The following is a 17,246-nucleotide window of genomic DNA, read 5'->3' on the forward strand; positions in this document are numbered from 1 at the left end:
CTCTTGTACAGAGCAGAATGGAAATTAATGGGGGACTCTTCCAGGAAAATGCTCAAGTTCCCCATTGACTTCAATTACAGTGCCTACAAGTAGTATTCAACCCCCTGCAGATTTAGCAGGTTTGATAAGATGAAAATAAGTTAGAGCCTGCAAACTTCAAACAAGAGCAGGATTTATTAACAGATGCATAAATCTTACAAACCAACAAGTTATGTTGCTCAGTTAAATTTTAATACATTTTCAACATAAAAGTGTGGGTCAATTATTATTCAACCCCTAGGTTTAATATTTTATGGAATAACCCTTGTTTGCAATTACAGCTAATAATCGTCTTTTATAAGACCTGATCAGGCCGGCACAGGTCTCTGGAGTTATCTTGGCCCACTCCTCCATGCAGATCTTCTCCAAGTTATCTAGGTTCTTTGGGTGTCTCATGTGGACTTTAATCTTGAGCTCCTTCCACAAGTTTTCAATTGGGTTAAGGTCAGGAGACTGACTAGGCCACTGCAACACCTTGATTTTTTCCCTCTTGAACCAGGCCTTGGTTTTCTTGGCTGTGTGCTTTGGGTCGTTGTCTTGTTGGAAGATGAAATGATGACCCATCTTAAGATCCTTGATGGAGAAGCGGAGGTTCTTGGCCAAAATGTCCAGGTAGGCCGTGCTATCCATCTTCCCATGGATGCGGACCAGATGGCCAGGCCCCTTGGCTGAGAAACAGCCCCACAGCATGATGCTGCCACCACCATGCTTGACTGTAGGGATGGTATTCTTGGGGTTGTATGCAGTGCCATCCAGTCTCCAAACGTCACGTGTGTGGTTGGCACCAAAGATCTCGATCTTTGTCTCATCAGACCAGAGAACCTTGAACCAGTCTGTCTCAGAGTCCTCCAAGTGATCATGAGCAAACTGTAGACAAGCCTTGACATGACGCTTTGAAAGAAAAGGTACCTTACGGGCTCGTCTGGAACGGAGACCATTGCAGTGGAGTACGTTACTAATGGTATTGACTGAAACCAATGTCCCCACTGCCATGGGATCTTCCCGGAGCTCCTTCCTTGTTGTCCTTGGGTTAGCCTTGACTCTTCGGACAAGCCTGGCCTCGGCACGGGAGGAAACGTTCAAAAGCTGTGCAAGCCGTGGAAGGCTAACAGTAGTTCCATAAGCCTTCCACTTCCGGATGATGCTCCCAACAGTGGAGACAGGTAGGCCCAACTCCTTGGAAAGGGTTTTGTACCCCTTGCCAGCCTTGTGACCCTCCACGATCTTGTCTCTGATGGTCTTGGAATGCTCCTTTGTCTTTCCCATGTTGACCAAGTATGAGTGCTGTTCACAAGTTTAGGGAGGGTCTTAATTAGTCAGAAAAGGCTGGAAAAAGAGATAATTAATCCAAACGTGAAGCTCATTGTTCTTTGTGCCTGAAATACTTCTTAATACTTTAGGGGAACTAAACAAGAATTCTGGTGGTTTGAGGGGTTGAATAATAAATGACCCTCTGAATAAACTTTTCTCAATTTAAAAAAAAAAAAATAAAAAAAGAAATAACATTCTTTTTTGCTGCAGTGCATTTCACACTTCCAGGCTGATCTACAGTCCAAATGTCACAATGCCAAGTTAATTCCGAATGTGTAAACCTGCTAAATCTGCAGGGGGATGAATACTACTTGTAGGCACTGTATACACGGTACTCAAGTTGCGCCTGTACAAGCGTCCAACGTACTCGTTACGATCACCTGAGCATGGTAGTGCTCGGTCATCACTAGTTACGAGTACGGAGCACCTGAGCATGGTAGTGCCTGCTCATCACTAGTTACAAGTACCGAGCATCTGAGCATGATAGTGCTCGCTTATCACTAGTTACGAGTACTGAGCACCTGAGCATGGTACTGCTCACTCATCACTAGCTACGAGTACCGAGCACCCGAGCATGGTATTGCCTGCTCAAGTGCCTGCTCATCACTAGTTACAAGTATGGAGCACCCGAGCATGGTAGTGCCCGCTCATCACTAGTTACGAGTACTGAGCACCTGAGCATGGTAGTGCCCGCTCATCACTAGTTACGAGTACCAAGCACCCGAGCATGGTAGTGCTCACTCATCATTAGTTACGAGTACTGAGCACCCGAGCATGGTAGTGCCCGCTCATCACTAGTTATGAGTACTGAGCACCCGAGCATGGTAGTGCCCGCTCATCACTAATAGGGACACCAGTCTTAATCTTTGAATTCAGATTTTTCATTCAGTCTTCTTGCCCCCCTTGGTTTATAACATCTGCCTTTTGACATGCCTTGTGCCTTTACTACCATGTGACAGAGTGTCTGGTGCTACAGAACTCACTGATACCAGCGCAGCCCTATAGTATGAGCCACTGGTATAACAAGCCCGTTCACTACATTTCTTCGCAGCAACTGAGCCACGAAATGAAGACCCCTTAACGTAAAAGAGTGAGGGACAGAAAAGTCACCACCGCTCTGCTGACGCCATAACTGCAGAGACCAGACCTCCTCTGGTAACATCTGGACAAACACTGCGCCCGCCGGGAGCTTCATGGCCGAGCAGCTGCAGCAGCCATACATCACCAAGCACAATGCCTAGCGGCGGATGGAGCGGTGTAAAGCCGCCACCACTGGACTCTGGAGCAGTGGAAACGAGTTTTGTGGAACGATGGATCATATTTCTCTATCTGGCATCTGATGGATGAGTCTGAGTTTGGCGATTGGCAGGAAAAGGTTACCTGTCTGTATTGTGTCAACTGTGACGTTTAGTGGAGACGGGATAATGAAATGGGCTTGATATTCAGGGGTTTTTCTAGTCCCCGTAGTTGCAGTGATGATCAAGACATTTTGGACCTCTAGCTTCCAACATTGTAGAAACAGTTTGGGGAAGGTCCTTTTCTGTTCCCCATGACTGTGCACAAAGGCCATAGACTTCAACCCCAATCAACATCTTCGAGATTAAATAGAATGGAGATTCTGATTCGGTCCCTGTAGTCCAACATCAGCATCTGATCCCACAAATTCTACTGGACCAAGTCGAAAAAATTCTCATACACCTCAAAAATCTTGTACAAAGCCTTCTCAGAAGAGTGGAATCAAAGCTATAGCTGCAAAGGGGGAACCAACTCCCCAGGAATTAGTTAGGGCCCAAAAGGAAAAGTCCAAATTGCCTTCTTTTCGTCTGTGATTCCCCGGCCCCTCTGCCTGACTTCGGTCTGGGAATAACCTGCTTCCTGGTTTTATAATCTCAGCACTGACCTGAGACACAGACCGGAGGCAAGCAGAGGGTCTGGGGAATCACAGAACGGAGGCAAACAGAGGGGCCGGGGAATCACAGAATGGAGGCAGGCAGAGGGGCTGGCGAATCACAGACCGAAGGCAGGCAGAGGGGCCGGGGAATCACAGACCGGAGGCAGGCAGAAGGGTCAGGGAATCGCAAACCAGAAGCTTGCAGAGGGGCCAGGGAATCACAAACCGGAGGGAGGCAGAAGGGCTGGGGAATTACAGACCGAAGGCAGGCAGACTGGCCAGGGAATCACAGACCAGAGGAAGGCAGAGCCGCCGGAGAATCACAGACCAAAGGCAGGCAGAAGGGCCAGGGAATCGCCTACCAAAAGTCTGCAGAGGGGCAATGGAATTACAAACCGGAAGCAGGCATAGGGGCCAGGGAATTACAGAGCAAAGGCAGGCAGAGGGGCCGGGGGATCACAGACCAGAGGCAGAGAGAAGTTCCAGGAAATCTCAGATCTGAAGCAGGCAGAAGGGTCGGGGAATCACAGACCAGAAGCAGACAGAAGGGCAGGAGAATCACAGGCAAAGGGGCCGGGGAATCACAGACCAGAGGCAGACTGAGGGGCTGGAGAATCATAGACAGGGAGGTGCAGACCCAGTGTGCAGTCCAGTAACTGTGCACCAAAATCTAATTACTGAAAACTTCAAATGGTGATTTAAGAAAAGACAAAAAGAGGATTTATTTTTGGTATCAATTTAATCAGTATTACAGCATCATTACAGTCATGTCTTCACTTTACATTACATAATCCTGGTGGCAGGTTCTCTGTAAGAAAAAAAAAAGAGGAAGAAAGAAAGTATACAGGGGAGCAGCGGGGATAAATTAAGAAAAAACTGGCCACTTTGACCTGGTAACAACAGATCTGACATGTGTGGCGCCCTGGACAAGCCAGACCGGACCGGTACGCAAAGAGAAGCCAGCACATCCGGCAGGGGCTTACGGACCCCGGCAAGGCTAGGAGTCGCCGTGAATTTGCCAAATCCGTTAGCGAAGGGAACCTCCTGGGTTTCCCAGCAGCCAAGTCCCGACAGAAGGCAACCGTCCAACCGAGAGAGGGAAACACAGTTACCGCCATGGCTAAAGTTCCCAGGGCCAGAGCCTGCGGGCAAAAGGGGCTCCTCCAGCACCCATCCAAGCTGGGGAGCGGGTTACCGGTGGGAACCCATTGGAACCGTTACACAACACAGGTGCAGGGAAAGGCAGTCACCATCAACCAACCAGGAGAAACAACACCGCAGCCGTCTGTGGGACCCGTCCATCCAGCCGTGTGTTTTACCGAGAACTGTGTCTTCATCATTGGCTGAGTGAGTACCACCGTGCCGTGCGGCACAGTGCTGCCCCCGCGACCCTGCACCTCACGAGGCCCCGTAACTCGCCTGCCATCCGTCCTTACCCCATCACCGGGCCCCGGGACAACCAACCCCCCTACCATGGAGGGGAGAACTAACATCAAAGCTGCTCCCTGTCACCGCTCCCGGGATCCCCGTCCAGAGCAGCGGTGGTGTCACAACCGTGGGTGGCGTCACGGACAATATCCCTATACCAATCCACCCCCCCTTTCACTCACGGGCGAGTCCCCGGGATCCGGCACACTGCTCGAGCCACCACCGAGCAGCAGCAGCAGCCGGACCCGAGCAGTGGGAGAGCGCAGCGTCCCCTCCTCCGCCCGCGACACATGGACTTGGGGTTCTCCTTTACATCCCCTTATCACAACATTCAGAATACGCACTACAACATGTAATCCGGCTCTACTACATCTGTGAAATGTGTAATGATGAATTCATTAATAATAAACTTAGTTGTAGTAAAGGTTCATGTATCTGGCAGATGTTGATGCCTCTTCCTCGCGGTGACTGCCAAGTTCCTATTAGTGGTCTCTCTGGAGCTATTATTTTGGTGAATGATGGGCGCGCTGGGATGATGTAATTTCCATACTGGTTCCACAAAGCTTCATCTCTGTGGATTTCTATGATTAGATTGCAGTTTGTAGACGAGAGAATTCATGTTCAGTGTAAGAATCCTCCTCATTATTGTGCCATGTTCTCATGTGGATGATTCCCCAGCGCAAACCGAACTATTTTTTCATAACAATGTATGTTGCTTAGTAGAATTATTGTAGATCGTACATTGGTAGATTAGGCCTTATGTATTTGTTATACTCCACTATGTACTGTATGAAGATATTCAATCCACCCATTCATTGTGATGCGCCCACGGGGTCAGGGCTACTCAATACCAGGCCGCGGTACTTCTGCTGGGTTGCCACGGTGGTCTTGGTCTTACCCGATTCTGTTACCCCAGGTGTCAAAAAAAGGCTGGGAACAATGGGGTAGTTGTTCGTGACGCCACCCGTGGTGTGTGGCCAAGGTTAGCTGCCGCAGCGGGAGCGCTTCTCTTTTCTGGGGCGGATGACTACACAGCTCAGTTGGTACAACTCTTCACAGGCAGAGCTACGCCCCAGGAAGGACGACGATGGTAATAGTCTCTGTTGACTCAGGGGCGCAATGCTGGAAGTACCGGCAGGAAAAGAGACGACATAGCTGGTGCAGTTCAAGGTCTTTACTTGGTAGAAGCACACCGCCTTTGAAGCACCAGGCTATGCTGTGATGGGCTTCAGCCGATCCCGGATATTTCGTAGGTCAAGGCCGGCGTTCCCTTCTGTGCGTCACCTTTCAACGATTTCCCTCCATGCCAGCTCCTGGGCCGTGGAACGGGTCACGAGTGCCTTCTGCACTCCTGGCGAAACCTGGAATTCCCCTTCTTTCCTAAGGACCCGGGTCGAGCCTCCAGCTCCAGACCACGGGCCCCGAATTGTTTGTGTCTTTGCTTCCTAGCTTGTCTGCTCCTGAGTGCGACCTCACACGGACAATGTCCGGTGCTGACTGACTAATGTGTGTCTGACGTCTCCTAACTCTCCAGTTGGTGCTCCGCCTCCTGACCAGGCACAATTCAGGTTTGGAAGTGAAAGAAATGAAGTTCCAGCTACTATAGTGCTGGTAGAATGCTGGTGGAAGGGACTCACGTTACAGAGTATAGACAGTTCCTGGACATACTAGACTAGTATATACATAAATAGCATCTTTACAGTTGTGGACTTAGGCGGGCTTTACACGTTGCGACATCGCTACTGATGTATCGTCGGGGTCACGTCGTTAGTGACGCACATCCGGCGTCGGTAGCGACATCGCAATGTGTAAAGCCTAGGTGCGACGATGAAAGAGCGCAAAAGTGACAAAAATCGCTGATTTGTGTCACGTCGTTCATTTTCATAATGTCGCTCCTGCTGCAGATACGATGTTTGTCGCTCCTGCAGCACCTCACATCGCTGTGTGTGAAGCCACAGGAGCGACAAACATCTCCTTACCTGCGTCCACTGGCAATGCGGAAGGGAGAAGGTGGGCGGGATGTTATGTCCCACTCATCTCCGCCCCTCCGCTGCTATTGGACGGCCGTTTGGTGACGTCGCAGTGACGTCGCTGTGACACCGAACGCACCACCCCCTTGAAGGAGGGATTGTTCACCAGTCAAAGCGACGTCGCCGACCAGGTATGTGCGTGTGAAGCTGCCGTAGCGATAATGTTCGCTACTACAGCAATCATCACATATCGCATGTGCAACGGGGCGGGGACTATCGCGCTGGACATCGCTAGCCGATGCTAGCGATGTCGCAGCGTGTAAAGCCTGCCTTAGTCCCTTTACTTATGGTTTTCACACAATATTCCGAGCCTATACTAAAAGCATGTTCAAATAAGATGAAGAAAGGGACCACACAATCCTGGAAGCCGGTGAAAACTTCTTTTATTTCAAGCGGTGCATCATAAAAGGCAGGGAAAGAGCTGGGTGCAGGCTCCTCACTGGGTGCACTCCTTTTAAGGAGCCATTTCCTATCTCTCCATGTGAACCAGTCGAAGCGTACTGTGAGACTCATGTGGGTTTAGTGGATGAGGGCAGGTATATCTCACCCCGGTATCGGTCCTATGTGACTTAGCCTGGCCAGGATCACCTGGCTACTAATGGATTAATGGGAGGTGAAGGACGGAGGTAAAAGGAATCTGGGAAGTTGGGGGAGGGTCTCCATCTGGGAACACAGTAAGCCTGTCTGTGTAGGAGACACTTGTGAGGAGCAGTGCCTGATGTTTGTATGGTATAGCTGGAAGGGAGAAGCCCTCCAGTTGGTAGTTAGGATAACACTGTGTATAGTTAGTGCCGGACAGGCAAGGATTTATTTTGTTGGTGTTTTTTTTTCTTTTTGTTTATGCTTCACTGCAATAAACCTGACCAAGCGTCAGTTACACCTTGAATTCGGCTGTCTGCCTGAGGTGAATACGTGCCCTTTGAACCCAGCAAAGGCGATCCCGGAGCGTGTTATCACATTGTGGTGGAGAATGCGGGCAGCACGTTACAGCGCATCATAATGGATGACGTGGTGAAAGCGCTGGTACAATCCGCAGCTGTGCAGCAAGAGGCTAATCGCTTGATGTCGGCACAGTTGAAGGAACTGGTGGAATCGACGGTTAAAGACCGCCAACTTTTGCAGCAGGTGGCGCAGCGTCTGGCGACCGTACCGGAGAGTAATGCGGAGGCTGACCAGAGGGTGATTCATGTGAGTCGGTGCTGGCAGAAATTAACCACAGAGGACGATGTGGAAGCTTACCTGACCACGTTTGAACGGACGGCGGAGCGGGAAAAGTGGCCAAAGGAGCGATGGGCCGACTTGCTTGCACCGTTTCTGGCAGGTGAGGCACAAAAAGCCTACTTTGATCTTGAGCCTGAATCAGCGCATGACTTTGATAAACTAAAAGCCGAGATCCTTGCCCGGCTGGGAGTGACGACGGCCGTGCGAGCACAGAGAGTTCATCAATGGACTTATCAGCCCGATAAACCACCGCGGTCACAGATGTTTGACCTCATTCACTTGACCAAGAAATGGCTACAGCCCGAGGTTCTGACGGCGCCAGAGATGGTACAAAGAATCGTTCTTGATAAATACCTAAGAGCTCTACCGCCATCTCTGAAGAGGTGGGTAAGCCATGGAAACCCCACGACAGCGGATCAGCTAGTGGATCTAGTGGAGCGTTATTCCTTGGCAGAAGGACTTATGGACGATGCTACACATCCTCGCTCTTCCCCTTCTCGACGAGGATCTGGTAAGACTGTTCCAGGGTCATGGGGAGGAGGAAAATATCCTAAGGCAGTGGAGGAGGAAAACAGGACTGCTGGCCCTGTGAGGGCTAAGGTGCCAAACTATGGTCTTAGCAAGGGGCCCGTGAGGTGTTTCCGCTGCCAGGAGGCGGGCCACATTGCTGCAAACTGTCCAGTAACTGCAGAACCGATGCAGTGTGATGTCACGGACTTTGAAAAACGCAGGGCTATGGTTGCACGGGTAGTGTGTGTTGCTGCATGTCAAGGCGATATGAAAAAACACCTGTGTGAAGTGTCCATTGATGGCAATACTGTTGTTGCACTATTAGACTCGGGAAGTGTGGTGACTCTGGTAAAGGCCAGTCTGGTGGCAGTCCCGATGGGACCGTCAGATAAATTTTCTGTGATGTGTGCATGGAGACACCTGCTCGTACCTCACAACGGTCTCCTGCATTACTACGCCCTATGGGTCTGTGCATCATAAGGTGGGACTAGTACCAGCACTATTGCATGATATCATTTTGGGCAGGGATTTTCCCCACTTCTGGCAGTTGTGGGAGAACCAATTAGTACCCCAGGGTAGCCGCACGGATGATCCTTCTCCCACACCTTGTGTGGGCCCGGAGCCACTAGAGGATGCCCCACAAGAGGGTTCAGAGGAGGAATCCGCTGAAAACAACCCCCAGTTCCCCTTTTCAGTTCTGGCGGGTGATTCCGATGAACCCGGGGCAGAGGCGGACACGGGTGGCTGTCCCCCTTCCTCTTGGCTGAATTTGGAAGTCCAGAAAGATGACTTCCAAAGTGAGCAAATGAGAGATCCTACCCTTTCTCAGGCTATAAAAAATGTTAAAATGATAAACGGGGTGCAGGTGGATGCAGGTACTAGGCTGTCTTACCCCTACATGGCACTGGAGAATGACTTTCTCTATCAGATAGAGAAGAAGGGGGATGACACAGTACAACGATTGGTTGTGCCGAGAGCCTACAGGCGGAGAGTGCTGGACCTGGCACACGGACACATGATGGGGGGACACCTGGGGGTCCAGAAAACTACCGAAAGGATATTACACTGTTTTGTTTGGCCCGGCATGCATCACGATATTCGCACCTATTGCGAGTCTTGTCCTGACTGCCAAATCTCTGTGCCTAGGCCCCGTTTCTGTAGCCCCTTAGTACCTCTGCCTATCATCGAGATCCCATTTGAGAGAATTGGGATGGATTTAGTTGGACCCCTCCCCAAGTCTGCACGAGGACACCAGCACATCCTTGTCATCTTGGATTATGCCACTCGTTACCCCGAGGCCATCCCTTTGCGTAACACGGCCACCAAGACCATTGCCAAGGAGCTGGTCCATGTGTTTAGTCGGGTTGGTGTCCCAAAACAAATACTCACAGACCAAGGAACCCCCTTTATGTCTAAAGTAATGAAAGAACTCTGCAGGCTGTTACAAATAGCACAGTTACGCACCTCCGTGTATCACCCTCAAACGGACGGACTGGTCGAACGGTTTAACAAAACTTTGAAACAGATGCTCCGTAAGGCGATAGACAAGGACGGGAAGAACTGGGACTACTTACTCCCGTATTTGCTTTTTGCCATCCGGGAGGTGCCCCAGTCTTCCACCGGGTTCTCTCCTTTCGAGCTTCTGTACGCCCGACGTCCCCGTGGACTGTTAGATGTCGCTAAAGAAACCTGGGAGGGACAGGTAACCCCGTTCAAAAGCGTAATAGACCATGTAACCCAAATGCAGGACCATATTGCGGCGGTGATGCCCATCGTTAAAGAGCATATGATACAGGCTCAAGGAGCACAGAAAAGGATTTATGATAGGGGGGCCAAGATCCGTACTTTTGCACCCGGAGATAGGGTGTTGATCCTGGTCCCCACGGCAGAAAGCAAATTTCTGGCAAAGTGGCAAGGCCCCTTTGAAATTAAGGAACGGGTGGGTGAGGTAAACTACAAAGTGTACCAGGCTGGTAAAAGGAAGCCTGAACAGATTTATCACGTGAATCTGATAAAACCCTGGAAGGACCGTCCAGCTCTGTCAGCAGGTCTGGCCCTTCCGGTCTGCAAGCAGACCATACCGGATGTCGGGACGGCGGAGACTCTGTCGGAGCGGCAAAAGACCGACGTCAAGCAGTTTGTAATCAACAATCACGAGTTTTTCTCGGAAAAGCCCGGGCAGACCACTCTCATTAAACATGACATCATAACAGAGCCTGGGGTAACAGTTCAGGTAAAGCCCTACCGAATACCGGAGGCTCGGCGGGAAGCTGTCTCCCGAGAAGTGAAGACCATGTTGGAGTTAGGTGTAATCGAGGAATCGCATAGCGCCTGGTCGAGTCCGATTGTGTTAATACCGAAACCAGACGGCTCCATTAGATTCTGCAATGACTTCAGGAGATTAAATGCGGTCTCCAAATTTGATGCATACCCTATGCCACGGGTCGATGAATTAATAGATCGGCTTGGAAAAGCCCGGTATATCACGACCCTAGACTTAACGAAGGGCTATTGGCAGATCCCGCTAACAGAGGCCGCTAAAGAGAAAACCGCGTTTTCTACACCGGAAGGTTTATACCAGTATGTGTATATGCCGTTTGGACTACACGGGGCACCGGCAACCTTTCAAAGGTTGATGGATCGAGTCCTGAGGCCCCATAGGCAGTATGCTTCTGCGTATTTGGATGACATAGTCATTTACAGCCTGGACTGGGAGACGCACCTCCAGAAACTAGAGGCTGTGATTGAGGACCTGCGGGAGGCGGGTCTAACAGCAAACCCCAAGAAATGTCATATCGGGCTGGAAGAAGCCCGGTATTTGGGATACGTAATTGGGAGGGGAATTGTTAAACCCCAGATTGACAAGATACAAGCCATTCAGAAATGGCCGCAACCAGTCAACAAGAAGCAGGTGAGAGCGTTTTTGGGAATAGCCGGCTACTACCGACGGTTCATTCCCAATTTTGCGGCTACCGCTGTTCCCCTGACGGACCTTACCAAAGGGAAAGACTCTGTCATGATCAAATGGACCACGGCAGCCGGAGAAGCCTTCCATAACTTAAAACTAGCTCTTTGCTCTCAACCTGTGCTAATGACTCCTGACTTCCGCAGCGAGTTCGTGGTCCAAACGGACGCTTCTGATGCCGGTATAGGGGCTGTATTGTCACAACTGAAGGACGGAGAGGAACATCCGGTCCTTTATCTTAGTCGGAAACTTAATAAGCATGAACGCAACTATGCCATAGTGGAAAAAGAATGCTTAGCCATTAAGTGGGCTCTAGAGTCCCTTAAATATTACTTGATTGGAAGGAAGTTCCGGCTGATCACTGACCATGCCCCTCTCAAGTGGATGCACTTGAATAGGGAATGGAATGGCCGAGTGACCCGGTGGTTCCTTGCACTTCAGGCCTACCGTTTTACAGTGGAGCACCGCCCGGGGGTGCGGATGGGGAATGCTGATGCCCTGTCTCGTGTGCACTGTTTTGTGGGTGCTGTTGCTCAGCTGCAGTGGTCTGAGCAGAGGGGGGGGATATGTGAGACTCATGTGGGTTTAGTGGATGAGGGCAGGTATATCTCACCCCGGTATCGGTCCTATGTGACTTAGCCTGGCCAGGATCACCTGGCTACTAATGGATTAATGGGAGGTGAAGGACGGAGGTAAAAGGAATCTGGGAAGTTGGGGGAGGGTCTCCATCTGGGAACACAGTAAGCCTGTCTGTGTAGGAGACACTTGTGAGGAGCAGTGCCTGATGTTTGTATGGTTTAGCTGGAAGGGAGAAGCCCTCCAGTTGGTAGTTAGGATAACACTGTGTATAGTTAGTGCCGGACAGGCAAGGATTTATTTTGTTGGTGTTTTTTTTTCTTTTTGTTTATGCTTCACTGCAATAAACCTGACCAAGCGTCAGTTACACCTTGAATTCGGCTGTCTGCCTGAGGTGAATACGTGCCCTTTGAACCCAGCAAAGGCGATCCCGGAGCGTGTTATCACAGTACACATACGCGAAACGGCCGTCGTCCTTGTGAGGAGCCTGCACCCAGCTCCTTCCCTGCCTTTTATGATGCACCGCTTGAAATAAAAGAAGTTTTCACCGGCTTCCAGGATTGTGTGATCCCTTTCTTCATCTTATATGAACATTCTCTGGACGTCTCCATGAGCACTCCCCTGCCGTGAGTGATTGGTGCCCAGCCCATATTGCACTTTATTGTTAGACCCCCGCAAGGTAAAACCCAGTAGTGCAGGACTACATTTTCTGTTTATTGATGCTCTATACTAAAAGCACAACACAAAATTCATGAGATCTCCTAACTTTTGCTGTTCCTGTAAAAATCAGCCCTTAATTTGCATAAAGCTCATGGAAAAAATGCAGCAAAAGCACAACATATGAACATACAGTGCCTTGCGAAAGTATTCGGCCCCTTTGAATTTTTCAACCTTTTCCTACATTTCAGACTTCAAACATAAAGATAAAAAGTTTAATGTTATGGTGAAGAATCAACAACAAGTGGGACACAATTGTGAAGTTGAACGATATTTATTGCTTATTTTAAACTTTTTTAAAAAATAATAAACTGAAAATTGGGCTGAGATAATGCATCCACCTCACAGGTGTGACATATCAGGATGCTGGTTATACAGCATGATTATTGCACAGGTGTGTCTTAGGCTGGCCGCAATAAAATGCCACTCTAAAATGCACAGTTTTATCGCACAGCACAATGCCACAGATGTTGCAAGTTTTGAGGGAGCGTGCAGTTGTCTGCTGACTGCAGGAATATCCACCAGAGCTGTTGCCAGTGAATTGAGCATTCATTTCTCTATCATAAGCCGCCTCCAAAAGTGTTTCATAGAATTAAATAGAACAGCCAACCGGCCTCACAACTGCAGACCATAGGTAACCACACCAGCCCAGGACCTCCACATCCAGCATCTTCACCTCCAAGATCGTCTGAGACTGGCCACCCAGACAACTGCTGTAATAATCGGTGCATAACCGAAGAATTTCTGCGCAAACTGTCAGACACCGTCTCAGGGAAGCTCTTCTGCTGCTCGTCATCCTCACCGGGGTCTCCATCTGACTGCAGTTCATTGCAGTAATAGAATTGAGTGGGCAGATTGTGATATTCAATGACGTCTGGCAGGTTGGAGAGGTGTTTTCTTCACGGATAAATCCCGGTTTTCACTGTACAGGACAGATGGCAGATTGGCAAATGGTGGTCACACAGATACTAACTGGTTTTCTATCCCCCCTGGACTTGCAAATACTGTAAAGCTGCACATTTTAGAGTGCCCTTTTATTGTGGCCAGCCTAAGGCACACCTGTGCAATAATCATGCTGTCTACTTAGCATCCTGATATGACACACCTGTGTGGTTGATGGATTATCTTGGCAAAGAAGAAGTGCTCACCAATACAGATTTAGACGAATTTGTGAACAATATTTGTGGTGTTCATAGAAAAAGTCTTTGATCTCCAATCAATGAAAAATGGGAGCAAAAAACAAACGTGTTGCATTCATATTTTTGTTCAGTGTATATACATTAAATTCTCAGTAGTTACCTAAAAGTCTTCTTTAAATGTTTAATAAAAACTCTTCTATTTTGATCACTGGTATGTGTAAAGATGCCACTTGTGAATTAGAAAAACACTTTTTCATTGGCTGATTGGATGATCTACACAGGGCTTTAAAATGGATATGGTTATCTATTAACAATGTACAAACTTCTGGGACCAAATACTTGTATTACCTATCATTTTCCCCCCATAATGTTTGCATGAGATTGTGTAAAACGGCTCTTAACAAACTCGAAACGACTTCTTAGATCATCGGTAAAATGGCTCTTAACAAGCTCAAAACGACTTCTTAGATCATCGGTAAAATGGCTCTTAACAAGCTCGAAACGACTTCTTAGATCATTGGTAAAATGGCTCTTAACAAGCTCGAAACAACTTCTTAGATCATCGGTAAAATGGCTCTTAACAAGCTCGAAACGACTTCTTAGATCATCGGTAAAATGGCTCTTAACAAGCTCGAAACGACTTCTTAGATCATCGGTAAAATGGCTCTTAACAAGCTCGAAACGACTTCTTAGATCATCGGTAAAATGGCTCTTAACAAGCTCGAAACGACTTCTTAGATCATCACTTGGCACTTGTTATGGACAGATATTTGGCAATATAAACTTAGCTTTAGTTCTAAACTCAATTTTATGTTCACTAGAAAATATTAATTGTCGTGGCAGTTTTCTTCATGGCCTCCAGCACTTCTTGATTCCGGAGAGTATAAATTATGGGATTCAGAAGAGGAGTCACTACGGATGGGATGACCGAAACCTTTTTATTCAAGTGCAAGAGGCCACCGGTACTGGGTCGGACAAACATGAAGATAATAGGGCCGTAAAATAATAATACAACCATTAGATGTGAGGCAAAGGTTGAAAATGTTTTCCTTCTTCCACTTCCAGTTGGGAACGTCATTATTGTTCGGATTATGCATATATATGACACAATGATTAATAGAAAACAGCCTAAAATTATTAACAAGCTAAGGCAGAAGAACAGTCTTTCGATACTTGATGTTTCCGAGCAAGAGAGCTTGAGTAAAGAGCCAAGATCACAATAGTAATGGTCAATCTGATTTCCTCCACAAAATGTAAGGCTTGAGATTTGAAGACATGGGACAAGAATTGCCACAAAGCCACCAACCCAGGATCCAGCTATAAATATAGTGCAAACCCTTGGACTCATGACGCTTAAGTAGCGCAGTGGATTGCATATGGCCACATACCGGTCATACGCCATTACCGTCAGGAGAAAGATTTCTGTGGCACCAAGAGAAAAGTGGAAGTAAAACTGTGTCATGCAACCGGCTGGGGAAATTGACTCTTCTCTGGTTTTAAGAGACCAAAGGAGTCGTGGGACAGTGACGGAAGGATACCAGATCTCTAGAAATGAGAGTCCACCAATAAAAAAGTACATGGGTTTATGTAGACGACTCTCAGTTTTTACAATGAAAATGATGAATATATTGGCCAATATGGTGACAATATACATAATAGATATAATGATGAAAAGGCAGAATCCTGTTTCTTTCAACAGCGAAAATCCCAAAAGAAGAAACTCTGTTACGACAGTCTCATTTCTTAGCCTCATTGTCCTAGGCTTAGAATAAAGCAAAAACTTTAGGGTGGTGAAAAGTTTAGGATACACAAAATTACTAAAGGGTAAAGGTTTTTTTTGTTACTAAAATTTATGTACAAATGAAAGATTTACCATCTGTAAGTCAGTCATTGTGATGGCCAGAGGACCATGCTCCGGTCCTAATGCTTAGAATGATAAAGTCTCTCCATGTAGAGAGCCCCAAGCTGGCATAGGTAGACATAAAGGCCATATAATGCTCCCCTGTGAAAATAAATAAAAATAAATATGCAAATAGCTTCTTCGGCCTGCAATAACCCCCCTCATCACTACCGGAGCAGCTGCAATCCCTTAACCTACTGCATCCTTCCGCATGATCCTGTAAAATGTAAGCGCGCATGGGCAGGGCCTTCTCCTTTCTGTCATTGTTAGTAGATTCACGGTAATTTATATTTGTATCTTGTATGTAACACTTTTGTCATGTTGTCACGCTATTATATGTGACGTTGGCATTTAGATGATCAAATGTCTGATGCACAACAAAAACACCCCACAACAACACCACAAACAAGGGGGACACCAGAAACACAATAACAACAGTGGGACCTGGCACTAGTGAGAGGGTAGATGGGACACCACCTGCCTTTACCTGCCGCTGTACCCTGCACTCCTAACCAGACCCTATATAGGCTCTGCTCCGAGCAGGAGCCTGAAGCCCTGAGAAGACCCTTTAATAATCCTGGCTAGTGAGTGCAAAGGTAAGGCTCACTAGGTCCACCACTGCACTAATACAACAAGAGGATTGGTGAGCCAAACAGGGGAATAGCAACCAAAATGAAGAACATACAACTTCAGGACAAATCCACAGCAGCTCCTACCACCAAGGTGGCCAGCATACAATTGGTTTGCATAATAAGCTAAGATTGCTGGGAAGCCCTGTTACTTAAACACACAGGGGTGTGGCTACAGAGCAGCTACAGCTGACCTGCAGTGCTGGAAAGCAGCTGTTAGCAAAACTGACATTAACTGTTTCAGCACTAAGAGAATGTAGAGTCCCATATGGAGATGAGAGGCTCCAGTCCTAAAGCTGTGACTAGTCTCTAAAAACAGGGAGACGACTGTGACACATGTACATCACAATGGCATCAATGCTGCTCTAAAAATAAATAATAATAATGATTAGGGAGTGGTGGCAAAGGTACCACTGATAGGCAAAATTCAATTATGGTACAGAAGGCGAGGTTGCAGAAACAAGGGAACCACTTTATTAATGGACAGGAAATATATGTGTAAATCAACGGTCTAATATAGTTTCACAACAACAGAGTTAACAAACACTGTAGATTCTAGCTGACCCGATCCAACCCTGTGTCACCCCAGATATTACAAGTATAGATACAAGTGTAAACTATAAAAAAAGAATATACTTAGGACTACACTACACTAACAAACTAACTGACATCTGCTAAATGTGCTGAGCGGCTTCCATGCCCTAACTACTGAGGCCTATGCTAAACCCTATTGGTTATGCACACTGGTAAAGGACTCACAATATTGTTGAGGGGAAACAAGTCAACTTCCAGGAGCTTGATGCTATGATGCTTGGATGGCCCATCAGTGAGCTCTTTTCTTCCTAGACAGGCGAAAACGTCTCTTCCATAGACCCCGGGTTCTTTTACTC

At 47.8% G+C, this 17,246-nt stretch overlaps 1 protein-coding gene across 1 annotated transcript; it reads right to left on the reverse strand.

The window, feature by feature from the left end:
• Positions 1-14,178: 14,178 nt before the first annotated feature.
• On the reverse strand, positions 14,179-15,580 carry LOC142251816 (olfactory receptor 6F1-like). Its single transcript, XM_075324865.1, has 2 exons — positions 14,646-15,580; positions 14,179-14,572 (listed from the first exon to the last, which is right to left on the reverse strand). Exons 1-2 carry the CDS (start codon positions 15,578-15,580, stop codon positions 14,179-14,181), a joined length of 1,329 nt encoding a protein of 442 aa, XP_075180980.1.
• Between the last annotated feature and the right edge of the window lie 1,666 nt (positions 15,581-17,246).

This window comes from Anomaloglossus baeobatrachus, chromosome 9 (genome assembly GCF_048569485.1).
Source record: "Anomaloglossus baeobatrachus isolate aAnoBae1 chromosome 9, aAnoBae1.hap1, whole genome shotgun sequence".
NCBI classification, from domain to species: Eukaryota; Metazoa; Chordata; class Amphibia; order Anura; family Aromobatidae; genus Anomaloglossus; species Anomaloglossus baeobatrachus.

Excerpts from the sequence above, each read along its gene's own strand:
- LOC142251816 (XM_075324865.1), bottom strand. The coding sequence starts at position 15,580 with ATGAGGCTAAGAAATGAGACTGTCGTAACAGAGTTTCTTCTTTTGGGA. Across the intron at positions 14,573-14,645 it reads ACGACAATTAATATTTTCTA|TGATGATCTAAGAAGTCGTT; the intron begins GTGAACATAAAA and ends ACAAGTGCCAAG.